Source organism: Phycomyces blakesleeanus (genome assembly GCF_001638985.1).
Source record: "Phycomyces blakesleeanus NRRL 1555(-) unplaced genomic scaffold PHYBLscaffold_15, whole genome shotgun sequence".
NCBI lineage: Eukaryota > Fungi > Mucoromycota > Mucoromycetes > Mucorales > Phycomycetaceae > Phycomyces > Phycomyces blakesleeanus.
Genome location: NW_017265148.1, coordinates 1,142,498 through 1,168,290, shown reverse-complemented (window position 1 = coordinate 1,168,290; position 25,793 = coordinate 1,142,498). Strand labels below are relative to the sequence as shown.

At 36.0% G+C, this 25,793-nt stretch overlaps 12 protein-coding genes across 12 annotated transcripts; 7 read left to right on the top strand and 5 right to left on the bottom strand.

Annotated features, from left to right (window-relative positions):
- Positions 1-45: 45 nt before the first annotated feature.
- On the top strand, positions 46-482 carry PHYBLDRAFT_147566 (hypothetical protein; the record flags this gene model as incomplete). Its single annotated transcript, XM_018431894.1, has 3 exons — positions 46-60; positions 110-164; positions 226-482. The coding sequence occupies 3 exons, from the start codon at positions 46-48 to the stop codon at positions 480-482; spliced, it is 327 nt and encodes a 108-aa protein (XP_018289844.1).
- A 264-nt stretch (positions 483-746) lies between these two features.
- PHYBLDRAFT_147565 (hypothetical protein) lies at positions 747-1,492 on the top strand (the record flags this gene model as incomplete). Its single annotated transcript, XM_018431893.1, has 3 exons — positions 747-962; positions 1,080-1,164; positions 1,350-1,492. 3 exons carry the CDS (start codon positions 747-749, stop codon positions 1,490-1,492), a joined length of 444 nt encoding a protein of 147 aa, XP_018289843.1.
- A 1,696-nt stretch (positions 1,493-3,188) lies between these two features.
- Positions 3,189-5,317, bottom strand: PHYBLDRAFT_187661 (hypothetical protein; the record flags this gene model as incomplete). The annotated part of the gene is made up of 10 exons (XM_018439408.1): positions 3,189-3,247; positions 3,293-3,350; positions 3,376-3,438; positions 3,491-3,537; positions 3,577-3,644; positions 3,826-3,875; positions 4,105-4,129; positions 4,461-4,550; positions 4,902-5,008; positions 5,282-5,317. The coding sequence occupies 10 exons, from the start codon at positions 5,315-5,317 to the stop codon at positions 3,189-3,191; spliced, it is 603 nt and encodes a 200-aa protein (XP_018289842.1).
- Positions 5,318-7,597: 2,280 nt separating this feature from the next.
- On the top strand, positions 7,598-9,553 carry PHYBLDRAFT_147564 (hypothetical protein; the record flags this gene model as incomplete). Its single annotated transcript, XM_018431892.1, has 1 exon — positions 7,598-9,553. One exon carries the CDS (start codon positions 7,598-7,600, stop codon positions 9,551-9,553), a length of 1,956 nt encoding a protein of 651 aa, XP_018289841.1.
- Positions 9,554-10,144: 591 nt separating this feature from the next.
- PHYBLDRAFT_155775 (hypothetical protein) lies at positions 10,145-11,441 on the top strand (the record flags this gene model as incomplete). Its single annotated transcript, XM_018433435.1, has 4 exons — positions 10,145-10,321; positions 10,402-10,759; positions 10,909-11,306; positions 11,334-11,441. 4 exons carry the CDS (start codon positions 10,145-10,147, stop codon positions 11,439-11,441), a joined length of 1,041 nt encoding a protein of 346 aa, XP_018289840.1.
- Positions 11,442-11,927: 486 nt separating this feature from the next.
- Positions 11,928-14,063, top strand: PHYBLDRAFT_134705 (hypothetical protein). The gene is made up of 7 exons (XM_018429666.1): positions 11,928-11,987; positions 12,058-12,126; positions 12,211-12,258; positions 12,391-12,513; positions 12,703-12,898; positions 13,014-13,499; positions 13,815-14,063. Exons 2-7 carry the CDS (start codon positions 12,058-12,060, stop codon positions 14,024-14,026), a joined length of 1,134 nt encoding a protein of 377 aa, XP_018289839.1. The 5' UTR covers positions 11,928-11,987; the 3' UTR covers positions 14,027-14,063.
- Positions 14,064-14,864: 801 nt separating this feature from the next.
- Positions 14,865-16,156, bottom strand: PHYBLDRAFT_114263 (hypothetical protein; the record flags this gene model as incomplete). Its single annotated transcript, XM_018428382.1, has 3 exons — positions 14,865-15,220; positions 15,358-15,817; positions 15,953-16,156. The coding sequence occupies 3 exons, from the start codon at positions 16,154-16,156 to the stop codon at positions 14,865-14,867; spliced, it is 1,020 nt and encodes a 339-aa protein (XP_018289838.1).
- A 1,709-nt stretch (positions 16,157-17,865) lies between these two features.
- PHYBLDRAFT_159345 (hypothetical protein) lies at positions 17,866-19,477 on the top strand. The gene is made up of 4 exons (XM_018433970.1): positions 17,866-18,305; positions 18,451-18,728; positions 18,846-18,945; positions 19,036-19,477. Exons 1-4 carry the CDS (start codon positions 17,964-17,966, stop codon positions 19,222-19,224), a joined length of 909 nt encoding a protein of 302 aa, XP_018289837.1. The 5' UTR covers positions 17,866-17,963; the 3' UTR covers positions 19,225-19,477.
- A 131-nt stretch (positions 19,478-19,608) lies between these two features.
- On the bottom strand, positions 19,609-21,138 carry ATP12 (ATP12, mitochondrial F1-ATPase assembly protein). The gene is made up of 5 exons (XM_018429665.1): positions 20,945-21,138; positions 20,667-20,723; positions 20,427-20,578; positions 19,797-20,250; positions 19,609-19,726 (listed from the first exon to the last, which is right to left on the bottom strand). The coding sequence occupies exons 1-5, from the start codon at positions 21,108-21,110 to the stop codon at positions 19,644-19,646; spliced, it is 912 nt and encodes a 303-aa protein (XP_018289836.1). The 5' UTR covers positions 21,111-21,138; the 3' UTR covers positions 19,609-19,643.
- A 1,029-nt stretch (positions 21,139-22,167) lies between these two features.
- On the top strand, positions 22,168-23,118 carry PHYBLDRAFT_147558 (hypothetical protein; the record flags this gene model as incomplete). Its single annotated transcript, XM_018431891.1, has 4 exons — positions 22,168-22,286; positions 22,392-22,593; positions 22,921-22,974; positions 23,041-23,118. 4 exons carry the CDS (start codon positions 22,168-22,170, stop codon positions 23,116-23,118), a joined length of 453 nt encoding a protein of 150 aa, XP_018289835.1.
- A 131-nt stretch (positions 23,119-23,249) lies between these two features.
- On the bottom strand, positions 23,250-24,681 carry PHYBLDRAFT_72721 (hypothetical protein; the record flags this gene model as incomplete). Its single annotated transcript, XM_018442701.1, has 6 exons — positions 23,250-23,305; positions 23,415-23,591; positions 23,933-23,966; positions 24,201-24,329; positions 24,427-24,453; positions 24,616-24,681. The coding sequence occupies 6 exons, from the start codon at positions 24,679-24,681 to the stop codon at positions 23,250-23,252; spliced, it is 489 nt and encodes a 162-aa protein (XP_018289834.1).
- Positions 24,682-25,330: 649 nt separating this feature from the next.
- PHYBLDRAFT_72722 (hypothetical protein) lies at positions 25,331-25,697 on the bottom strand (the record flags this gene model as incomplete). Its single annotated transcript, XM_018442702.1, has 3 exons — positions 25,331-25,389; positions 25,411-25,630; positions 25,671-25,697. The coding sequence occupies 3 exons, from the start codon at positions 25,695-25,697 to the stop codon at positions 25,331-25,333; spliced, it is 306 nt and encodes a 101-aa protein (XP_018289833.1).
- Between the last annotated feature and the right edge of the window lie 96 nt (positions 25,698-25,793).

The following is a 25,793-nucleotide window of genomic DNA, read 5'->3' as shown; positions in this document are numbered from 1 at the left end:
GTTAGTTCCCGTTGCTTGTTCCCTCCCGTTGCTTGTTCCTTCCCTATGCCTTCCACGGCGGTCCATGTTATTTGAAAGGTACTGTTGCTTGTTGCTTTTTTTTTGTTAGTCTGTTGCTTCCGCCAGTGGGACTTTTCTGCCAGTGGGTTTGTTGCTTCCCACTGGTAGGCCCTTTCCTCCTACCAGTGAACCTGTCATCTCTCGCCAGTGGACCTTTTTATATAGCCGCCAGTTGCCGGTTGCCGGTTGCCAGTTGCCAGTTGCCAGCCGCCCATTTTCCTTCCACTGGCGGGTCCATTTATCTCACTGGTAGGAGCCATTTATCCCACTGGTCGGACATTTGCTTCCTGTTGCTTCCTGTTGCTTCTGCCGGGGAACTCGATGGTTCCATTTCTGCCGCAAAGTTGTCGGCTATGTCGTGTCCTCAAGACACCTCGTCAAAAGCCGATAAGGCTCACCAGAAGCCCAACAAGGGCGCCTAGAAAAAGGCTACACCAGCCCATAAGAGAGGCCAAAGTATGCGCCAGAGCAAAGACCAATCAGGCCTACAAGACAGGCTAATGTAAGTGTCAGGAAAAGGACCAAACTATCTCAAGACATAATCTAATTGTTTTTGTATTGTTACAATGCAGGCTCCAAGTGCGCACCAGATAAAGGGCAAACCGGCCCACAAGAAAGGCCAAAGTATGTGCCAGCAAAAAGGGCAAACCATCCCACAATAAAGGCCAAAGTATGTGCCAGAAAAAATGGCACGCCGGCCCACAAGAAAGGCCAAAGCATGTGCCAGAAGAAAAGGGCAAACCGCCCCACAAGAAAGGCCAAAGCATGTGCCAGAAGAAAAGGGCAAACCGCCCCACAAGAAAGGCCACAGTATGTGCCAGCAAAAAGGGCCAACCAGCCCACAAGAAAGACCACAGTATGTGCCAGCAAAAATGGCTAACTATCCTACAAGAGAGGCCAAAGTATGCGCCAGAGCAAACATCAATGCGGCCCACAAGAAAGGCTAATGTAAGTACCGTGAAAAAGGGTGAGCTATCTCAAGACATAGACTAATCATTTTTTGTATTACTACAACACAGGCTCCAAATGCGCACCAGAGAAAAAAAGGCTTTTCAGAGACCCTCAAGGTCACTGTCAAGATTCAAAGCCAAATCAAGATAGATAGTCAAAAAAGAAAAGAAGAAAAAGAGAAAAAAATATATAAAAAGAAAATGAAAAGATACAAAAAAAAGAAAAGAAAAAAGAAAAGAAAAACAACCAGAACAATATTGACCAGAAAAAATTGTGCTCACAATTATCTCTCTATCTCAGATCAAACCCCATAGTCACTAGTACAATCTCCAAAATAGTCAAGCCAAGGTCCATTGCTATGTCCAAGTCCAAGTCCAAATCCAATTCCAAGTCTTGTCCAAGTCCAAGTCCAAATGTCCAAAAACTGTCCAAGTACTGTTCTAGTACTAGTCCTAGCACACAAACATATACAAACAAATAGAGAAGTACACAATTAGAGAAGTAGACAAATACATACACACACAAACACACACAATTTCTATTTTTCTATTTCTTTCTTATACACACACACACACACACACACACACACACACACACACACACACACACACACAAATACACACACACAAATACACACACACATACACATAGTCATAGTCATAGTCATAGTCATACAAACATACATATACACACTTATATACATACATATATACATACAAAAGTAGAGGCGCATTTCTATCAAAGTCCAAAATCTGGGTTGTACCTCCAAGTCTCAAGGCCAAGTCGATTTCCAAGAAGGGGTCCAATGCAAAATTCCAAAAGCAAGTTCCAAAAAAAAAACCAAAAACCAAAAATCAAAAATCAAAAACCAAAAATCAAAAACCAAATCCGAACTTGAGGCATATACTAAGTCCTCCACTTCAAAAGGATCAAATCCAAAAACCGAGGCGTAGACCAAAACCTATCAGAAATGATCAGGCACATTAAGTCCTCCACTCCAAAAGGATCAAATCCAAAAACCGAGGCGTAGACCAAAGCCTATCAGAAATGATCAGGCACATTAAGTCCTCCACTCCAAAAGGATCAAAAGAAATCCGACCCTGAGGCCTATACTAAGCCCTCCTCTCTCTCTCAAAAAAAAACAAAACAAAAAAAAAACAAAAAAAAAAGCAAAAAAAAAAAGCAAAAAAAAAAGCAAAAAAAAAAGCAAAAAAAAAGCAAAAAAAAAAAAGCAAAAAAAAAGCAAAAAAAGATGAACAAACCGGAAGAACTCTGCATTGGAACCTGGACCTGGATTGAAGCAAAGCTGCGAACTGGAACAAGACTCTGGATTAAGACAAGGTATGAAATCCCTTTTTACATATACACATACAAAGCAAATGAAGTCTTTGATCAAAAACAAAAAACAAAAAAAAATGCTCAAAAAAAGAAGCTCAAAAAAAAACAGAAAGAGCAAAAAGAGCAATACCAAAACCCCCTTCTCTTATTCTTTTCAATATCGAAACCCCCTTCTCTTATTACTATTATGTGAAATTGACTGGACAAAAAAAAAGAAGTAAAAAAAAAATCAAAAAAAAAAAATCAAAATCAAAAATCAAAATCAAAATCAAAAAGTCCAAATTATCCCCTTTACTATGTGTGCTGTGTTCGGACAAAAAAAAATTAAAAAAAAAAATCAAAAAAAAAATCAAAAAGTCCAAATTATCCCCCTTTATTATGTGTGCTGTGTTTGGACAAAAAAAAAAAGCAAAAAAAAAAAAAAAAAAAAAAAAAGTCCAAATTATCTTTTTTATTCTCTTCAATATCAAAATCATCCTCTTATTACTATTCCGTGAAATTGACTGGACAAAAAAAAAAGAATCAAAAAAAGAATCAAAAAAACAAAAAAAACAAAAAGTCCAAATTATCCCCTTTATTATTTTTCAATACCAAAATCCTCCTCCTCCTCCTATCACTCTTAGCTTATATTGACTGGACAAAAAAAAAGAAGAAAAAAAAACGGACAAAAAAAAAGATCAAAAGAAAAATCAAATGGACCAAAAAAAAAACCGACTGGACTTGACTGGAACCGACTGGACTCGACTGGACTAGCATGGCCTGGAATATCTTAGTATACTTAATTTAATTTAACCTAACTTATATTCCCCTTATAAAAATTTGAACAATAAATTTTGATCTCATTTGACTTTGATATTATCATTATGTTTTGTCTCTTTGATTTTGATCTTAAATTTGTCTTTAAAAAATATTATTAATAATGTTTTTGGTACTACTATATTACACTTGAGAGCTGTCTTATTATACTTGTGTTCCTTGGTAAGGTAGACAAGGTGTATTTTCTAATGAGACATTCATTCAGTTTACTATAGCACGGCGGGATTTCTTTTGATATCGCTCATTAAAATCAACTTTGAAGTGGTGGTGTAGCTGTAAAAATGACCCAACGTAGTTAACTAGCTCTCCTTAATTTGTTCTTTACTAAAATTGTCTTTCCACCAGTATTCATTTTCTTGCCACTAAGTTTGTCTATAATAATAATATGGTTGGCTGTTGTTTTACTATTACCTTTTTCTGTTGTCTTGATTTTGTTAAAAAGAGATTCACAGTAGAAGATAACAAGGAACGTACCCGAGCTACCAGACAAAAAAAAGCTAATGCGATATCTATAAAATGATATATGGACCTAGGAATGACTAAGTAATGAAAAAGGGTAGCATAATGATCTGAAGCTTTTTTGGGGATAAAAGAATTTTAAATCTTTTGTGGTTTAATCATTAGCCTTCTTAAAGCCGCCACTATGGCTATAGAAAATACCAGTCTGTGCAGAAAATAGGCATCAATTTGGCATTCATTTTCTTTTTCGACTAGAAAATAATTTCGTTAACATTAATTCATAAAAGTTACATTAACTATTATTCTCTTTCTTTATTCTTTATATCTTTAAAAATCCTTCAACTCTCAAGTCACTCGACTTGACTCACTGCTACTTTCCCTCTATTTTTGGCGTCCTATACAAACAGTGCAGAGTCAGAAGCACTAAGAAAAAGGCAATTTTTTTGTACAAGTTTTTATTTCTGACCGGTCTTGGGTTACCCAGTAACCGTAGTCAACAAGATGTCTATTTAAATATGTGTGTTGTATTTATTTTACTATTGAACTGAAGCTAAATTAATTTGTAGAATTATTACAGGGAAAGAGGAGGGAAGATTGTAACAAGAATTATAAAGCAGACGAAAAGCCAAAGGGCCATATCTATCATGGTTGCCTTTAAGGGAATCAATAATCGCTGATGTGGCGTAGGTATTACAGTCGAATATACAACGTCAGCGAGTGCTGCCATAATGCCAGGAGGAAAAAGCCTAGTATCTCTAGTATTTTGCAAGTACTGACGTCCCAGTTTCAGATCGGGGATGTGTCAGTGTGATATATAACCACAAAACGTTTCTGACTCTAGGCTAGTTGCGGGATCTTGTATTTTTCCAGCGCTTATCACCAGAAGACCTACTTCATATGACATGAAATCCAGAAATTCCGGCCATCTTTCATATCCAAATCGCATACAGTTCAATTGGGAGAAGGGAACTTTTCACATGTGATCAAGTCGAAACCAAGCCGAGATTGAATCAATTAATAAACACCGCCAAGCTGTGTATGGGGGATCCGTAAGTCTTTGTGATCTCAGCGTTTCAGTAGCACCAAATCATATTGTTTTTTTTTGCGTCTACCACAGGTTGACCATGGATCGCCCACAATAAAACCAAAGAAGATAAATCGATATCCCCCTGGGTATTCTCTCTGTTGGCACTTAAAATGGGCTCGCATATTCGAGCTCATAACCAGCAAACCATTAGTCAATCCGGCTCGGCACGCTATTGTATATAATCGAGTACTTGCTGTGGGTGTCTCCAGGAGCAGTTGACATGCCTCTGTGTCCCATCATTATATCAGATACAATATATCTTGCCTCTGCCCTCAAAAACCAAGAAGAATCATCTGACTTTACAATTGGGTGTATAGAAAGTTGTAGAATAAACAATATAATAAGCACATTTTAATAAAGGTACGGCAGCATAATACGAGCCACAGGTATGGATCTCAAAAGTATTACAGGCTGGTGTTGGTCATGCACAGACTTGTGGCTCAATTAATGGCAGATCTGAAAAGACGAGTGTGTTAATTTTTTATTTTGGGCAGTTGAGAAAAAAGAAAGTGCCGGTTTGGTGCTATATTGGTTTCTTGAGCAGACATACTAAGAGAAAGCATTCATTACCTTTGAAAGGGGCTCATAAAAAATAAGTTGGATCATCTATACCTTTGGTCCTTTATGCAAACAGTTTTCGATAACAAGAAACTTTCTTATACATAAAGCACAACCAGATAGTACTCTTTACACTAAAACAAATGCATGGTAATTTATTTAGCCTTGTGGTGTAAATAGATTTTTTGCCTTTTTAATATACTTAACAAATTTAGTCCTTTTTGGAGTCGTTGGTATCTCCACAAATGCCCACTTGTTTCTGTTAAAATAAGTATTGACTGACCCTAATTTACATTTTACACACCTTTGATTAGTAGACTGAAAAGAAAGTTTTCCATACTTTTTCTTCAGTTGTCGTGTGAGTAAAAGTAGGTATCGAAAATGGACTTTTGGTGTAAATAGCCTCATCTACAATGTATTTTGATTTTAAATAGTGAACAATTGAGATGATTTGATCAATATTGAATCAATTAAAATCGAATAATGTAAAGCATATGGACCTTAACAAGCTTTACCAGGTCACCTATAACTATAAGCATTATTAATATGATGGTTCAAGATTTAAAGTCGATTTTCATTATACAATTTAACATTTTGTTCAAAACGATCCTTCTTTTTTAGTTGGATAAATAAATCGTGCTCGTATTATTATATCCAACAATACACAAGGTAAACTCATTTGACTCATAGAACTAAATAGTTTAATTACATAATGCTTACTCTGCGTATCTTTTATCAATTACATATTTTAAATATTTAATTCATAAACGGTTTATGAGGCCCTAAAGCTTGTAATCAAATTTGATTAAGATATAGAAGATATCTAACGTTGGGGAATGGGTAGTTAATTATGTCAATACTGAGGAAGTAGTGCCAAATAGTATGTAGCCAGTATTGAGACTCTTACATCGGTACACACTCTTGACGATAGCCGAAGCCATCTATGTCTTTTGCAACGATAATAGACAGTACTGAAGAGAGACTTTTTTTTTATTATTTTAGATGGCTGCAGCTATACTCAATGATATGCTTTAAATTTTATCCAAAAATGTAAATATCTGTTCTTCGAACACACTTGAAGACTGTTTTGTACCACTAAGAAGCTATCTGATGGTCCTCCGAAGGTACTGTCGCATTTTAGACAATTTGCTTTTAGTAAAGTATAGCAAGAGTACATTCAAGCTATACAAAACGACCAATGAATAACATATGCTGATAACAGGGTGTACAAACTTTTACTAGATAGCAGTTAATAGGTCCTTCTAGCATGATAACCTACACTTTTCTACTTTACATCCTGAAGTATTATAAAAATAAGAATTTATAAATAAGCAGTAATGCCTGCTTTTATTTCTTAACAGATATTGGGCTCATCCTGCTCTCAATTATGTATAGAGAGTAGTTCATTTACTGTATATAAATTCTGCTTATTATAGCGTCAATTCTTGTGTCTATTAATTGTCGAGTATTTTGTGCCTACCTCTTTTTACTTGTTTTTTTTTCCTTGATACTAAATCAAAAATAATGCTCTCATAGACAGGTAATATATATATATTGCACAAATGTCTCAAGGTCTTGCCAGCTTTGGCTTTTAGACAACCTTAGGAGAGCTTGGGATCAATTGATATAAAATAAGAATAATAATAAAAAGAACTATACATTATTTTCTAAAAGTACAGCTATACTAACATTTTCAAGTAGATTTCCCGTCGACTATCATTAATTGATACAAGATAAAGCAAGGTCTTTTTATCATACACTTTGATCTTGCTACCATTATAATCAAGCCTTTTTATAGTTTGTACAAGCACAGATGAATATGGATAGAAGAAGAAAAAGAGAAAAAAAGTATGAAAAATTCTAGAAGGTTATATACTACTTGATATACATACGGATTTGAGATCAACAACTGGACTTCTTTGTTAGCCAAAAAGAAAGGCATTAATAAATACAGTATCCTACCTGTTTGAAACACCTCTTAATCCTTCCAAAAATTCGAGAATGATTATAAGATCCAAGTATTCTTGTCACCAACAATTCTTTACAGCTATTAAATTGAACGAGGTTCTTTGCTTCAAATCCCAGGTAGGTTTTTATATTCATAGTATCTTTAAAACATACCCGGAATTATGTGGATATCAATAATCTGTCCAGTAACATAATCATTCTTATAATCTCCTCACAAAAATCCCGACACTTTTATATATAAATAGACGATGCAGGTAATATTTTTTTCTGGTTCTTTGGCCATCATACTGCTTCTAGGTATTTTTTTGTTCATCTTAATATACCTACTTTTTAGCAGTATTGTGCTACCAGTTTTCTGTTATGGCGGACCAAGTTACGGCTGTTGACTTTCCGGACGAGATATTCAGGTTGATTTGCGATAAACTGTCTCAGCAAGATATCTACCAATGTACTCTTGTGTGCAAGAGCTGGAATCCTCATTTCCAGTCCGAACTGTGGAAAACTATTTTACTCTTTGGAAAAAGCGATCTTTACCGTATTTTCGGTAAAAACGACCCTATTTCACATGGCTTGGCCAACAACGGACAATTTATCAGGAGAATGGAAATTGATGCAAACACCGGTGTAACCAGATTTGACATGCGGGATTTTCAACTATTTGCGAAAAACGTGGAAAAACTTACTGCTCCAGGGTATGGGTATCCTCTTCGAAGCCTCAGACGTGCGATCAATTGGAGATGTTGGAAGACACTGCTATACCTGAAAGTCACATGCCCAGGTTATGATTCGACAACAGATATCAATGTAGCCAGTTTGACAGAACGATATACTAAATATCAGGAAACGCTAAACAGTTTCCGCTGGGCTATACCATCAACAGCTGGGTGGCAGTTATCTTACATGGAGTCTCTTCATACAAATTTGCCACAATTGATACGCCTATCTCTCGATGTACCGCTCACATTCTCACAATATGACCCCGACCTGTTCAAGCCGCTTGTCCCAGCTTCCAGTATCAAAATCCTTCACATTTTTACACGTACGGACTTTTCTCTTTGGTTACACTACATCTCAAGAAAGTATCCGAATCTCCAAGAGCTGATCCTTGAAAGAACTACAAGTCTAGTAGCATACGTAGACTCTATCGAGAGATATTTCCATTATTTTGGAAATCCCCCCAACTTACAACATCTGAGAAAGCTCAAACTTGTGTACGAAGTCAATTCTGTTTATGACTCTAGATTAATCGGCAGTACCTTGTTAGACAATCCTAACATAAAAGAACTGAGTTTAACATTGAGCTATTGCATGATATTTAACGTAAATCGCGTTCATCTCTTGAAAGAAAATATTGGTTTGATATCCAAAGGTATCACAGAGTTATTTGTTTCTTGCAACCTCATCTTTCCGGTCCCAGATAACGATGTGCTTCAATTCAGCGCCTTTTCTTATCTGGTCGTCCTACACATCGATGTGGCTTACACCTGTATCTTTATTGATGAACTGATGAATGGGTGCGTACATCTAGAAAAGCTGAGATTGTGTGCGACTGAATTGGCTAAGGATAAACCACCCAAGATAACTCCACCAAAGCACAAGCTCTGCCATATAGAATTGGAGAGAAACACCTTGCACTGCGATATATTGTCCTATATTTCTAGCCGCTGCTACTGTTTGTGCACCTTTTATTTGATTGATAGCCTAGTCGTAGGTCCGGTCGATCGAAGAACTGGGTTTATGTATATTGCGATGTGGGAAACAACATTCAATATCTTTTTTGTGCTTCGAGTGCGCTTTAGGGCGGTTGACACGAATTGGAAGCCAAGCAGCGCAGTCAATCTTTTTTGTATTTATCAGAGCGACAAGAACGAATCAGATGACCCACGCTCCTCTTCCGCAGTTTCGTCGCCCTCGTCCTCTTCCTCGCAATGGTATTCTTTCTCGCCCTGGTCTTCCTCGTCTTCCTCTTCCTCGCATTGTGATCCAGAAAACAAAGAAGTCCAAGAAAAGAAGAAAATAGAGAATGTTGCTGTACTAAGTGACTGGTTCCATATTTACAGGTTGGGTTTTGGACCTACCGCTGGTTTTGACTATCAAAATCTTGAGGGTGATGATCGTCAAAAGGCAATAGACTACTTTAAAGGATTCGAATCCAAAGATGTAGAACATGATGGTCGTAGAAATAATCTACCGCACAATAGTATTGATCTTGCCCCCAGTGAATATTGGCAATTGGATTTGCCATGTGGAAGTGCCGTGTTTTTATGTAAGGGCATAAACAGCCAAACAGTTGTTGGTGGTACGTTTTCACGTTAAAAGAAAAATTAATTAATACATCAATAAAACAAAATTGGTGGCATTGTGGCCAAATCCTACTTTTTCCCCTCCTCTATTTTTACACACACACACATATATATATATATATTACATATGCCTTTAATCAAATTCAATTCAATCCAATTCGAACCATTTTATAGTGTTGTAATAGTTTGATATACTACTCCAAAACCAAAAGGTTTAATTGTCACACTCTGTAATCTCTATATAGAAATCAAAAGAAATATATTTCAAATAGACATAATATTTTCATGTTTATGGTACTTTTTTTTGATAATTTTTAGATCCTACAGAGGTTCTATAAAAGTACATAAGATTAATAATAGTTTTCTCTGCACATCGAGCAAAGTCATATACGTGATCCAAGGAAATTCGTTTCTTTTCTTTTTTTAAAAAAAATCCTATTATCCAGAAAAAACAACACCATAGCCACACAGAGTCAATGATGCCGTACGACTCAAAATTGCCGTTTAAATGTGTTTAGTTTAGCCTCCTTTGACTACAAATTAAACCCAAATCTACCAGAAAAAAACTTGATAATTTGTTTTCATTCAATCGTTCTTCTTTACCATGACTCCTCCCACTACCTCTATAGACTGGGACAACCTTGGCTTTGAATATCGTGATCTCAACGACTATGCAAAGTTTATCTGGACTGAAGAAAAAGGCTGGAGTAAGCCTACCTTTGAAAAAGAACCTTATGTAAAGGTTCACATTTGTGCCACTGGATTAAACTATGGACAGCAGGTAAAAATAAAAATAAAGTAAAATCAATCTCTCATTCGTAAACAATATTTGTTTAATTTATTTATTTATCATGGCTACAGTGTTTTGAAGGATTAAAAGCTTTCCGTGATCCTCAAGGTCTCGTACGTGTCTTTAGACCTGAGGTTAATGCTGCCCGTATGATCCGTAGTGCAGATATGGTTTATGCACCTGCGGTTCCTATCGAGCTCTTTGAAGAAAGTATTCGTTTGACTGTAACAAAGAACCTCGAATTCGTTCCACCCGGAAGCTCTGGAGGTTCTCTTTATTTGCGCCCCCTTTTGTTCGGCAGTGGACCTTTTATTGGTATGGGCCCAGCCAAGGAATTTACTTTTATTGTATTTGGCATGCCGGTTGGAAACTACTACAAGGGCAACGCTGTACCCGTTGACTGTTGGGTTATCGAAGACTTTGACAGAAGTGAGTTATGCACCACTAGAATATATAAACACAAACGAGTACTTTATTATAATCAATCAATGAGTAAATTAAAGCAAGGCAAAGCAAAATATCTATCTATCTATTATACTTATGCCTTATCATACCTCTTTTCTCTTGTTTGGATTTAGCCGCTCCTTTTGGCACTGGGGCTTGTAAGATTGGTGGGAACTATGCGCCTACCTTCAAGCCAATGAAGGCCGCCAAGGACAATGGATTTCCCATCATCCTTCACTTGGATCCCAAGTCTCACACCATGATTGACGAATTCTCGACTTCCAACTTTATTGCCCTCACTTATCCTGACCCTAGAACCGGTAAGCAAACTTTGGTTACACCGGACTCCAGCACCGTTCTGCGTTCAGTTACTCGTCTGTCATTATGCGATCTTGCCAAGAAACTCGGCTATGATGTTGAAGAGCGCCCGATATTGTTTAGTGAGCTTGAGCAAAACAAGTTTGTCGAAGTGGCTGCCTGTGGTACGTCTGCTGTCGTTACACCAATCAAGAAGATCGTTCGTGGTGACAGGGTAATCAACATTGGTTCTGGTAGCCAGACTGAGATTGGAAAGGGATTTCTCAAGCTCTTCAATGAATACCGTGGCATTCAGAAGGGTGAGATTAAGGATACGTTTGGTTGGATGTGGCCTGCAGAGGGTTTTTAAATATATATATATCTATATGCTTTTACGCTTAACAAAGAAAAACAGTTGAATTTTGTACAATGGTATCTTGAATGGTTCTTGCTAGAAAAATACACAGATCAAATTTATAAACCATAGATTTATTTGTCTTTTCTCTTTCTATAAAAATCGTTCAGATTGTGAGAACTGATTTTTCTTTAAAGCAACATGTCATTATAATAATGATAAACTAAATACACGCCGTATCATCATTAACCAATAATAACAGAAACCAATCTAAAAGAGCAATTATATCCAAGCAGATAGAACAATGAATATCAACAGGCTAGCCACTCACATTTTGATAAGCTGCGACCATTATACCCAGCAATGTAACATTATTTTTCAGATATATAACAAAGATACTTGGCATAAGATAGTCATTATGAGGGTAAAATGTGTGTAATTTATTGAATATATATATATACTGCTTTAATACATTTGTTTCCTTTTCACATTTGATTCTTTGCATTGATCAAGTAGTGCATATCTGTAAGCCAAGCTCTTCTCTCTCTCTCTCTCTATAATGTACATATAAAAATATAAAACAAAATAAATCATATGGGTGTCTAACTTATTAAATAGCCAACATAATTAGATGAAATTGATCAAGGCAGTAGTCAAAATTTTGACTCTTTTTTTTAAAAAAGCAAAACGATACATATATGTATGTATATATTTTATTATATTTTATTTTATATATTTATATATCAATAGTCGTGACTATTCACTCACACCTCCCTTTCTTTAGTCATTTGTACATAAGCTCTTCTTCATGGCAGCAATGGAATCAAAAAACGTAAAAAGAACTCATTTAACATTTATATCTTTACTTATTTCTTAAAGGCTATTTTATCCTCGCAGTTTACTTACACTCCCACAAATATTCTGTTCTCCTCTTTTTTTTTTACTGACATGTTAATACTATTAGTTAAAGTATCGCTTCCAAAGTGAAATTCAGCAAATGATGTTTGTGTTTGGAGAGGTGGCAGGTCCATTACCCGAAACCACATTATTGGTAGAAGACATTGTTCGATCCCAAGTGATTGAAATCGTAAGTCAAAACCCAAGTCTATACCAAAGCCTAAGCCTAAGCCTAAGCCCAAGACCTTTTTATTTATTTATTTTAATTAATTTCACACACACTCTCTATCTCTCGTATCAAAGCTTCCTTTACTTTTTCTTCTTCTTTTTATTATAGTTATTGTTAACACATCTTTATTGATTGTCTATTTTTTTACAGCTAGTTCAGGCCGCTGCTCAGGCAACACGTCGAAACTCACGATATCTAAGTGCAGAAGATCTTATATTTCTTATGCGTCATGACAGAGCCAAAGTAAATCGTTTACGATCTTTCTTGAGTTGGAAAGATGTCCGCAAGAATGCAAAGGATGCATCTGGGGATCAAGTAGATGAGATGGTTGAAGAAGCAACATCAGGTTAGTCTCACAAGACATGTATTTAAGGAGTATAGACGATACTCTACCCATATACATAATACATATTTAATTGTAATACAATAAACTTATTTATTGATCCATCCATTTGTTATAGGGAAACTATATCGTAGTATTATCAAACTCCCATGGGAGCTAGTAAACCAATTCTTGGACGTTCTGGTCAAACCAAGTAACCCTGAAGAAGAGTCGGACGACGAAGACGATCTAGAAGCATACATGGACTCGGTCCAGCGCCTGAGAGACGCAGACGAAATCACACGAGCCATGACACGAGAGGAATACGTCCACTATTCAGAATGTCGCCAGGCTTCATTTACATACCGCAAAGGAAAGCGGTTCAGAGAGTGGTCAAACATGAGTTCCTATGTCGATGTGCGGCCTAACGACGACATTGTGGACAGTCTTGGATTCCTGACATATGAAATGGTCTCCAAACTGACAAGAACAGCTATCCAGATAAAGAATGATTTGTGTAGAGCAGGAAATAGTAACAGTAGCATTAGCAATAGCAGTAACAGTAACAGTAGCAGTAATAATAGTAATAGTAATAATGGGGTAAAAAAGGATGAGCCAACAGCAGGTTCAAAAAGAAAACGGGATTTGGATGATGAAGGTACCCCTGAATCCGAGAAGAAAGATAACGAAAACACAGAAAATGTTTCTAGTACTAGTAATGATGCGAATACGAACACGACTGCAAATGGAAACGGAAATGGAAATACGAGTGTGAGTAGTAGTGGTAGTGCTTGTGCTAGTTCTGGCACTAGTACTGGAATTGGAGCTGCAACTGGCACAAACACTGGTTCTGGCTCTGGTTCTGGCTCTGGCAGCTCTAATGGTTCTGGTATTGGTGCTGGTGCAAGTAATAGCTCTGGTACTGGTACTGGCAATGGAGTAACTTGCCGTGAACATGAGTCGGAAGATTCTTCGCCTTCGTCAACCGCAAATGATAATGAAGGCATCGGGTTGTTCTTACAACCTAGCTCAGAGCCAACTCCATTACAACCCGAACACATTCATGAAGCTTTCCGACGTATGCAGCAAACGATCCAGCCAATGAGGAACTTTAGAGGTGGGCTGGCAAGAACCCGACTTTCTCTTATTTAAAACAATCCAAATAACTAAATAAACATTTGTATAAAGTAATACATGTATCCATATTATAAACACACCAATTGAATCCAATTTTGATAAACTTGCACTTTTCGTTCTTTTTCATTTATTTATTTTAATGGCTATAATTTACATTACAAGGAGTAAAATCACAAACACACAAATACATACATTTAAGACAGTTGTCTAACTCTTCTTATTCTTTTATGTTATGTATGTATGCTTATATGATTAACTGGTTGTTTATAATGTACTTAATATTTCATGGCTCAATAATAATAATACTAATACTAATAATGGCAATGGAAAGGGCAATTAAAAGATTTTCAATTAAATATTTCATCTTTAACGATACCAAAAACTGGATCAAGGTTACAAAGCATTGCTTTTAGCTTTTATTTATTTATTTTTCTTGATAAATTATGATCATCTAGTTTATCAATTTATATACAATGGTCAATGTTGTGATAAAGTAGTAAAAAGATCATTTTGAACATCTAAATTGTACATTTACAATTATATATACATTTGTACTTTTTTATTTTCTTCTTCTTCTTTCTACACTATGATCGATATGGCAAAGTACAAAAAAAATTATAGATACATATAATTGTATAATCGATTTGGAATTGATATTGGCCAATAAAAAATGATTTTTTTTTATAAAATATATGTATATATGTGTCTATTGGTATGCGGGTATTTTATATCTTGTATACATTTATGTAAATATGTGAATATGTATACATGTAAATAATGCCTTGTTTTCTTAAGATACTTTAGATATTTCATTCTTTTCTTTAAAAATAAAATAAAAATAAAGAAAGAGTTTTTAAATAGTAGTAGTAGTAGTAGTAGTAGTATTAAGGATGTTGTTTTGACCATATGTTTCTCTGAGATTGACCATGTGAAAGATGGCAGTATAGTTGAACCAGATTCCTCCCATGACAAACAAGTGCCACAGTTGATGTGAGTGGCCAAAGTGATCGAATTTACCAGGCCAGATTCGTTCGGGCAGCTGATTACTGTACACAATAACTCCAATGATGTAAGACGAAATCGACTTTGAGAAAGGTGAAAGGAAGTTAGCGGTTTCCTGTAGACCGTTGGCAATGCAAAGGTGGATGATTGGTACAACCGCAGAACTAGCCATGACAACAAAAAACATAGTCCGTAACCAACGACGCTCTAAACCAGCCAAAAAAACAAAAACAAAAAAATTAATATACATATATTAAGTATATACTTTTATTTTATGCGCAAATCTATCTATAGTTTCTATAATATAAAAATTATTATTATTATTATTATTATTATTTCCTTACCACTGTGATCGAACCAACTCATAAAAGGCATGGCTACACCAAGAATTGCCATGGATCCAGTAGCAGTAATATAAGTGTTTCTCCAGATGTCGTGGTTGTAGAATCCGTAATACTCGCACAAGATTATGCTGGCACAAATCAAGACCGATATGCCAACATAATCAAGACAGGCTACTTTGCGGTATGTCTGTAGATCGCTGATTCCGGACAGAGTGTGCCAGACTGTGGAACAGAGCAGGCACTTGCAGGCTGCGACAAAGAAGACACCAAAGAACACTTTGTCCGAGAGAGGAATGTCGGAAAGGACGGGTGAGTAGAGCAAGTGGTATGTTCCGACCATGGCCAAGAAGACGAGGCCAAATAGATGGGTGTAGATATTTCCGGTTTCGTTGTGGACGTACAAAAGTGAGTGCCAGCATTCTGCAGTTGAATTAAGGAAACGATAACCAGTCAAGATATGCTATATATATATATATATATATATATTGTTTGTATTAGTAAAAGATACAAAAGGATTGAAACAAGATTATTACTATTACTATTATCTGTTTAAGAAATATACACACAAAGCTATTAAAACAAACTATATAATTACCTCGTTGTTGCGCCATTGAATAGGTAGCTCTTCATAGTGCAAGAGCCGTTTGGCACCATTAGCGACCGCACCTTTGATTTGATCCATGTGGTCGCTTGCCAGGTCAGCCATCTTGTGAAGTTTCTCATTGACTCGGTCACGCACCTGGGAGGCCCGCAAGAAACAGTCTGCGATCTGACCATCGAATTCCTCGAGTTTGAGCATCACGGCCTCGATTGTGTTGTCGAGCGTTTCATCCGAGACGAGGATCAGGGCTGACGAGGTTTCGAGTTCTCTGTAGCACTCTGACAGGTCGACCAGGGCCTGCTCGAGCACCTGGGCAAATGTATCGATGGATATAATCGGATGCTGGTTTTGGTTGGAATAGTCTTTGGTATACAGCAAGAGAGCCTTGGCCTGCCACTCTTGCTCCAGGCGCTCCAGGGTGTGGTATGTGTTCTGGATCTTCTGGACAGAGTATTGCTGGAACCGTTTGGAGTCACTGTTCACAGTCTGTTCGAAAAGGACGAGCCGAGACTTGAACTTGACCAGGAGTGGAGTGACTCGTTGTTTTAAGAAGAGGGTCATGTCCAGAGGTTGGTCTGTGTGGAGCGTGGTGTTGCTCTGGATTGCCAACATGTCTTGCATGATTAGTTTAGGATTGTGAGATTTGTTTCGATTTGCTTGTTATAGTTTCAATGAGTAGAAATGAACTAATGAATGTAATGAATTTTCTTTGAAAAATACATATATATGAAAATTCAAAGAAGAAAAGAGAAATGTAAAGGAGAAAGAAGTAATTTAATTATATTAAGAGATTTAGACATAGATTATACAATAATAAAAATAAAAGTAATAATAAAATAGAGTTAACTATAATAGTATATTTGACAAAACTTGTGGTCTGTGTTTCTTTTTTTGGGGGGGGGAGGTAGAAGAAGGATTATTGGAGGAAGTGCAGACTATCCACAAATGGACATTAGTTCAACCCGCTTTGAAAGACGACAGGGGTGTAAATATACGCACACACATTACATCCAAGGTAAATACAATACTACATATAATAGGTGACTAGGCAGACAAAATTAATGAATAGATAGATAGATGAATAAATGAAAAGGATTTAAATTGGTATTGTGCACATGCCCCACCCAACATATGGTGCTGTCTGTCATTCATTCACAATCGACACATGAAGTATTTTTATTTTATATATCAGTCTATCAAACATATTTCGTTTCAATTCAATTGACCTTTTTGTTTGTTTGTTTCAATTTGTGCTTATAATCTATAGTGTACAATACATGAAACAATTAAATATAAATCTATATTTCTTTACACAATTCCCACCCTTCAAAGCCCTTTATTTTGTTTTTTTTTTTTGTTTTTTGTTTGTCCTTAGCAAACCAACATAAATTAAAATAAAGTAAAATCTCGCATCTTCTCAGCCATTCTATGCTATTCATTTTATTTTTTAGTGTTTATTCTTGTATTACTCTGTTCTTGTATTCAACCATGTCTTTTTCTATTTGGTGCGCTGTGAAACAATTGAAACAATTGAAACAATTGAAACATATAGATATATTTCAATTTTTGATTATAAAATAATTATCGAGAAATTCAATAAAGCTATAAAATCACAATTATATATTTTCTGTTACATCTTTCAAGAGTATCTTGGCTCTGTCCATACATGAAATCAATACAAGATATCTTATTTTCATCAATTTCAAACAGGGTCAGGTCATAATTTATTTTATTTTATTTTTTATTTATTTTTTAAACGTGAAAGTCAATGTTTTATGCGTACAACCCCATCTCCGATACAAAAATAAAATGTATGGGTAACTTGAACTTTAGATTTTTTTTTCTTGTTATAATATCCGAGCTCTTTCTTCTTTCTTTCTTCTTCCTTTCTCTCTTCTTTGTTTATTATACTTCTTTAAGATATAAACTCATAAAACACTTGATTTTTCTTAAGATAAAATAAAATAAAAGTCACCAAAATATATTGTTCTTTTAAATTATAATAATGGTTACCAGTATCACTCATCTTAAACCAAACAACCTCAGCCTGGCTCACAGTAAGCTGCGTTTGATTGCCGTCAGCCCAACCGTGTCAGTCCAGACTGCCCTTGATTTGATGTACAAGAACAAGATCACGTCTTTGCCAATCTTTTCCCACAACAATACCACAATCGTCAGTATCGTCAATCTGTTTGACATCTTGATATATCTGGTCGCTGACTCCCGGTCAGTTGTCCAAAAAGACCAACGCAAATTGAACGAACCGATTGAGAATGTTCTCGGTCTGGACTCCGACCGTGAGAGTTACCGTGTCTACCAGTGCGACTGTCAAGACGAGTTACTCGAAGCAAGTATCTATTTACATGTAGTCATTACAAAGAGAGACTAGTAATATCATATATTTATATATATAGCATATTAGAAATCCCACTATAACCAAACCACCCAAAGAACAAACAATTAATATTTTCTTTAAAATAACATTCGCCTAGACTCTTAAACTATTTGCCTCGGGAATCCACCGTGTTCTGGTCGTAGACTACAGTGACAAGAATGACAATCCATGGTTACTCTCCCAAACCGACGTCATTCGCCACATTAGTGGTCACCTGGATTGCATCGCCGATCTGGTCTCGGTAGACAGCACGGTCGAGTCGCTTGGGTTCCTGAAGAACAAACCAATGGTCACCGTACCTCTTACCCAGTCTGCCCTGGACGTCTACCGTCTCATGGCCAAGAAAGATCTCGGTGGTCTACCAATTGTCGACAGGTAACAGTTTATTCTATTTTATTTCATCAATAATAATCATAATTATAATTATACACAATAAAGATGCTAGATTATCATATTAATATATTTATATATTCTTTTGTGTATTTGTTGCAGTGAGGGAAGACTTCAGGGAGACCTGTGCTTGGAAGATTTACCCGGAGCAAACCTAGAGATGATTGAACAGCTTGTATTGCCCTGTGGAGATTATGTAAAGGTAAAAGAAAAGAGAGAATGAGATACACACATTACAAGTATACATGTTGTATATTTGTTCTTATTTTTTGTGTTGAGGATGGTTGAGTAGAAGATGGCAGGTCATCAAGTAATCACACCCACCGCCACACCCGATACTTCACTCAAAGACATCCTGGCTACCATGGCCAAGGAGGATACTCACAGAGTGTGGATTGTGGACAGCAAGAAAACCCTCAAATTGATAGGTGTAGTCACCATGTCCGACATCATCAATCTCCTGTGCAAGAAGCACCATTAAATATATATATATATATATATATATACACAATAATGGCAGTAACGATGTTAATCAAATGGTACATTTTCCATTGACACAAGTTCATTTACCTATCAGAGACCCCATAGTCAAGTCAAATCAAATCAAATCAAATCAAATTAAAAGAGAAAGTGTACATTCATCCAAAACCAAAGAAATAAAGGCTACAGAAAAAAAAACGAAAATGACAATAGTAATAATGATAATGACAGCAATAAAACATTCTACATCATACAAATACAAAGAAACTATAATATTATTTATCATTATTTAAAGAAGTATATGTCTGTGCTTGTGTGTGGGCGTGTGAGAGGATGTGAGGATGTGTTTACAGAATAAAAGAGGTAAGAGATTGGTTGATTATTTGGATTTATATATATATATATATATTGTTTTGTTTTCTAAAGACCCTGGTGCTTGTGCATGACAGCACAGGCAACAGATCCAAGAGTCTGTCTAATATATTCACGCTCCACATCATGACCTACACAAAGAAAATAGAATCAATATACCACAAGTCATAGATATACAGACAAAATAAATAAAAAACTTACTGTCTTCAACTTCACCCCAACGTTCCATCTGAGCATTCATCTCCACATGGGCAGCCTGGGCAGCCTGCTCGACTGTCAAAGCATTCTTGATCAGAGCAAATCCAATCAAGAAACTCTTGGAGCTCATGACACCCTTTTCAAATGCGGACAGCTCCAGGTTGTCCATGGCCTCGATCTCCTTGCGCAACACATCCTTGGTTTCCTGGGGCTGCGTGACCGCAAAGATCTCGGTGGTCGAGTTGATCCCGACACCATACTTTTCCTTGATCCATGCGTGGATAGGAGACCAGTGCTGTTCCTGCAGGCGGACCAAGAGCTCGGGTCCTTCTTCACGGTAGCATGTCGCATCAGTATCAAAGTAGACCATCAACTTGTCAATAACCTGAGCACGAAGTGTAGGGTCAGTGGCGTGCGAGGGATCAAACGCATCAATGGCACGAGCAATAATCGAAGTCTATTACAAAAACAACCAAGTAAATACATATACAGTTGAACAATTAATTCATTCATTGATTAGTAAAGAACAAAAGAAAAAAATATATTATATATATATATATTCTGTAGTGTGCATTACAAGGCTAATTGGTTGTCGTTATCTCTCTTCTTTGGTTTATTTCATTTATTTCTTACCAAAGGCAAAGTGTGTGCCTTGAGATTCTCGGTCTGGGCATCCCATTCAGCAGCTGTCAAAAGTGCCAAGTTGCGCTGGGCAATAGGGAAACGCATCACGTTGTTGCTGGGTGTACGCAAGTTACGGTGATCGAGAATTACAGTACATTCATCTAATGGCTTGACATTAATTAATATATATTTATTTATTTAACTAGACGAGAAAGAAAGTCAAAAGACATTTGCATAGCGTTATCTTACCGCCTTCAGTCTTGACGCCAGCACGCTTCCAGAATCGCTTCATTGTGCGTTCGGCACCTACAATTACATTAAACCAATCAGTTTAATTATTCGTTTTCAACAATAGGACGAAAGGAGAGGATTTTTGTTGTTGTTGTTGTATAATTTAAAGTAATGTAGTGTAATGTACTGTAATGTAATTGTGTTGGTTTGTTGGTTGAAAAACTTGAATTGAATTGAATTGAATTGAATTGAATTGAATTAAATTAAGGGTGTTGAATTGTTTAGGTTATATGTACGTTTGAGGGCAGCTTCAACTTTGGCATCGTCTTGTTGCTCTTGGGTTTCGGTCTCGGAAACAGCTTGGTTGCGAAGAGTTGATCCCAAAGTGAAGGATCTGGTCTCTGCTCTGACAGCTCTAAACAGAGTAGGTCTCAGAAACAAGCGTGTGGAGAGGGAAGCCATTTCTTTATTTAGTAAAAATAAAATAAAAAAGACAAAAAGACAAGAACCGTTTTTGACTCTCTTCTTTTATATAATATAGTCGGTTCCTTTTTTTTTTTTTTTTTTAGTTTTCACCCCTCATTTTTTTTCTGGCCCTGTTTATTAACCTAGTGACTGCTTCATAGTTAAAGCAGAAGCTTTCTTTCTTTTTATTTCTTTTTTAATAATTATTATTTTGCTACTTTTCATTTATTTCATTCATTTGAAAACCCCAGTTATTCGGGTGAAAGTTCAAAATCCAAAGTTTGTAAAGTACAGATAGAGTGGTATACAGTTATATATAAATTTAGGGTGTTCAATGGATTTCTACATGGGTATTTGTTAAGCTATAGATACACTTAAAATAAAGAGTATTTGATAAGCAGTAGATTGCTGACGGTGTATCAAAAAATAATAATACTACACTTCCTTTTATTCTTTTATTCCTTTTATATGAAAATATAGTACCTTGTTTTTGTTAAAAGAAGTACAAGTAAGAATGTACTACAAGAGCAATTGAAACAACCAAAGCAAAGAACTCGAGAAATCTTGTGCAAAAAATAAAAGAGGCAAATTCCGGTGTTGCAAAAGTCAAAATCCAGCGGAGTTGTAATTTTCTATTTTATTTTCATAAAAAAATAAAGTACTTTTTTCTTCTTTTTCTTCTTTTTCTTCTTTCCCTTTCTCTTTTTTATATATACATTTCATTTCTTATAAAATATAAAGCATTTCTATTTAGGCCTGTACCAAATCATCCTCCTCTCTTATAGATCACTCTACTGCTTCCAACAGAATTGTACCTTTTTAAAGCATACAGAATTGATACATTGATCAAGTGAGCGACTATATGAATTGACCTTACGTATATATATATATATGTATGTATGTATGTATGTAAATACGCCATTTCTGCGTGTTTGTACCTATAAAAATATTAATCAAAAAAAAAATTCTTGTTCAAATCCACTATCTATTTCAAATAGATAGCTATTTTCCTAATAATATTAATATTAATATTAATATTAATATTGTTTGATCAATGGCTTCTGCTTCAGACAGAACAAGATCAAAGAATATGCTGCACTCAACAAATACAAAACACAAACCCAAGAAGCGAGCCAGAAAGAGAGCAATAGATGAAATCACCATCCAAGAATCGTAAGTGACCAAAAGATACATACCAAGGTTCTATTATCTTTAATAGTCACGGCAATAACAATGAATGATATTCATAACCATGCTCTCTCTCTTTAAAAAAAAAAGACAAGATATGGTCACTACTTGGCAAAGGGCAGTTGAGGATGTAAATGAATATCCTGATGCGGATTATGATCGGATGGTAGACCAACTCAACAAGATCAAAGCCGAACGACTCGTGAGAGCAAAACTCTTGAGAGATACCCAACGAAAACTGGTCGTCAATTGGTTTGCTGCACAGACCGAACAAGCCAAGAATGATTTCCAGGTACGCATCTTATTTTATATACAATCGATGTCTTGACAACATTATTGTACCATTTGATTAATCGTTTTCTATATAAATATATATCTTTTTTTTAAAAAAAAATAAAAAAATTAGTATGCTCGATATAAGGCTCGAAATGAATTTATACATTTGATTCAAAAACAAATCTCCAGTTTGAACACCGAGCTGAACGAATTGCAATCCAAATCGAATTCATCTCAAGATACCTAATATTTGCAACATCAATATCAACCATCATCAACCTACCCAATTTCATATACACATTTAAACATTCAAATATATATATATATATATATTTTATGCAAGTCTGGGCATGGTGAATCTATAGGTCGAAGCCAAATTGGTATTGCCAAACCTTGGGTAATACCATCAAACTAAATAGCAATTCAGACGGTGTACGAGGTGGCTGGCGGCCGCCTCTCCTAGGGGTCTCAAATTGGAGAAGAAAGGAAAACAAAGTATAGACGTGAGAAGCGAGACGAAGAGCCAGCGGTAGCGATATAAAAAGAAAGGAGTTTAGCACACAACAAATAAAGTATTTCTTTTTTACCTCGTTAAAGAAAAAACACTTTTTTTTGCCTATTTTATTATTTTGACGACTGATTCTCATCCTAGCTATTGGAGTGCACATCTATCTATTGTGTCGAAAACGAATCCTTTAGAAGTAGTTTATTGTCTCTTGCTACCAAGCCTCCATTAATAATTATAGCCTGTGTTATCTAGTAACCCGTGAATAGAGACTATACGGCTCCAACGTCCCTCCTCACAATAATATCGTAATTAGTTATATTACCTCTTACAAGTATCCCATGTAACACAATACACAATATTTTGTAAGCGAGATGTTGCTGGTGAGTCTCGAACTCCTTCCGATGTGCTATCACTCATCATACCCATAAAATAAATACTATAAATTAATTCAATTCCTTGAGCATGCCGAGAATTTGGCTTGAAATTATATTCTTCAGATGTATTACCTGTGAGCTACCAGTTGGCGTGTTATTTGATCCTTTCAATATTCATTTCTCCTTGCACTCCTGTTGTACTAGCTGCAGCTCTTGTTGGATTTGAGTTAAACGCTTAAGTAACAAGTATATTTTTGTACAGATTATTTTCACAGTGCTCGCAACTGTCGTGGGTTTTGTAGAGAATGATACTTTGTCCGAGTCCAGGGAATTAAGAAAAAAGAACGGTATGATCATCTGGAGGAAGAAAGCAAATTTCGTGTGTCATATTCGCAAAGGAATTTAGTGTGAGTGTCAGACATACGTTGTTGTTTTGTGCCAACCCGATTTTGGATTACTTCCATTGTGCTTACTTTGGATCCCGGGTGAAAACTGCTCTACCTTCCACTATATAGCTAGGGTAAGTCCAGTGTATGTATTTAAGCTGCAAGTGGCCAATGTCTGACCAAAGGTGCCACATTGTTGCCAGACAAATCAACATCACCGTATTTTGTTAAAGTTACGTTAAACGTGGCTCTTGCATTGGTCCTCAGGTCTTGAAAAGGTCAAAAGGCGGATTGCAAGGAACATATATCATCCTAATTTTTTTGTTAAAATCTTTATCTCTGATATTGTTTTTACAAGGAAGGTTGCAATGGGTTCCCGTCGAGCTAGACTTGTTCTACCTGACCAAAAGATTCGGAAAACCAAAGGAATAAAGTATCCCATAAAGTCGAGATATGGACTAGATAAAGTATGATTATTGACCAACTAGTTTACCACGGCATTGACATCGTGTTTACATATGTATACACACAGAGTTTGTTGTTTACACAATCTTATCCAGCAGCACCACTCACAATCATACCTTTTCTTGGTATAATTTCTCTTTGACCTTTTTATTTTAGAAAGGATGATGGTTGCCCCGAAAAAAACCATTTCTTTCTCTGGCACTGCGGATAATATATATACAGCCAAGGTAAGATACCTGCTGGAGTACCATTGGCTATCAGTTTTGGGTTATTTAACTCGGTATCACGAGGATCACTAGTCGTACTTTGCCCTTGTAGACCTTCTGTACTACTTGTGGAATTAATTTCCACAATTGATGGAGATATAGCATTATGAAAAAAAAAGAAGAGCCCTTGTGGGAGACAGCCCAGGTGGAGCTTTTGACTTGCCTACTTTCTAATCTCCTGCTTATTATGGATTATTACATAGCACCACTCTTTTTAACGGATATGAAGTTGTAGTCATTTACTAAGAAACTTTTGTGTAGCTTATAATTGCCTTTTTATTGGTACTTATATATGCGAGCTTTGGCTTAGCACTACGGGAAAAAAAAGACGGTAAGACTAATGGTTTGACCGGTGATTTTTTGCAAGTTCTCCATTCAAACCACCATTGAGTTTAAACAAAAATAAATGAACTTCTGCTCTCTGCTCTTTAATATCTTATTTGTATAACAAAGCAATATTCCTTTCTTAGTATTGGCTTTTCTATTAGACGTGGTTTCTTTTATCTTTTGTATAAAGCTTATATGTCATTGAGTACTTTTATTTGGTACCCTCTTATATGAACACAATTGTTTTAAAGTGTAGATTAAATAAACATTTTATTGGACACAATTTATTTTTATTATTATTGCTCTTAAGAGAATAGATGTCTATTGGATTATATTTATAACAATTATTATTTAATTTAATAATTAGATGTTTTTATTGTTCATTTTATTGGTTATTAATTAATAGTAAAAGATTAATAGTTGCATTTTATTGGCCATAAACTACATTATATTCTAAGTTTTTATAGCATGATATCTCATTCGATTCTATTACATTCGATTACTTACGAGACTGTAATATTCTATAACGGTCTCTCCTGAGATGAGAGACTCTCGAGGCGGAGGCCCGGTTTTCGTGGCATTTGGTGAGGTCGATACCAGCATCATTCATCAACGTTACGTGTTTAGCACACATTTGTTTTCTAACCATTGCTGGTATAGACCCCCAGCTAGAATGAGAACCAAGATCCTTCACCAAAGGATGAACAGCCAGCTCATCACAAATGATCTTTGTATATACGTGGAGTGGCCTTTTCTTCATTGGTTACCTCAATACCAAGATCTTCACTCATCATTTTTGAAGACGTGCTTCAAAGTTATATCCCGGGTATTTAGAACAGGTGTACGGATAAGGCTGCTATAAGGCTATTGGATTACATGCTAATACATAT

Bases quoted from the DNA above. Each gene is read 5' to 3' on its own strand.
- PHYBLDRAFT_134705 (XM_018429666.1), top strand. From the start codon at position 12,058: ATGAAATTGATCAAGGCAGTAGTCAAAATTTTGACTCTTTTTTTTAAA. The intron at 12,127-12,210 runs GTATGTATATAT...CCCTTTCTTTAG, and splicing joins AAGCAAAACGATACATATAT to TCATTTGTACATAAGCTCTT. The intron at 12,899-13,013 runs GTTAGTCTCACA...CATTTGTTATAG, and splicing joins GGTTGAAGAAGCAACATCAG to GGAAACTATATCGTAGTATT.
- PHYBLDRAFT_159345 (XM_018433970.1), top strand. From the start codon at position 17,964: ATGGTTACCAGTATCACTCATCTTAAACCAAACAACCTCAGCCTGGCT. The intron at 18,729-18,845 runs GTAACAGTTTAT...TATTTGTTGCAG, and splicing joins GGTCTACCAATTGTCGACAG to TGAGGGAAGACTTCAGGGAG. The intron at 18,946-19,035 runs GTAAAAGAAAAG...ATGGTTGAGTAG, and splicing joins CCTGTGGAGATTATGTAAAG to AAGATGGCAGGTCATCAAGT.
- ATP12 (XM_018429665.1), bottom strand. From the start codon at position 21,110: ATGGCTTCCCTCTCCACACGCTTGTTTCTGAGACCTACTCTGTTTAGA. The intron at 20,724-20,944 runs GTACATATAACC...ATGTAATTGTAG, and splicing joins AGTTGAAGCTGCCCTCAAAC to GTGCCGAACGCACAATGAAG. The intron at 20,251-20,426 runs GTAAGAAATAAA...TTTTTGTAATAG, and splicing joins AGGCACACACTTTGCCTTTG to ACTTCGATTATTGCTCGTGC.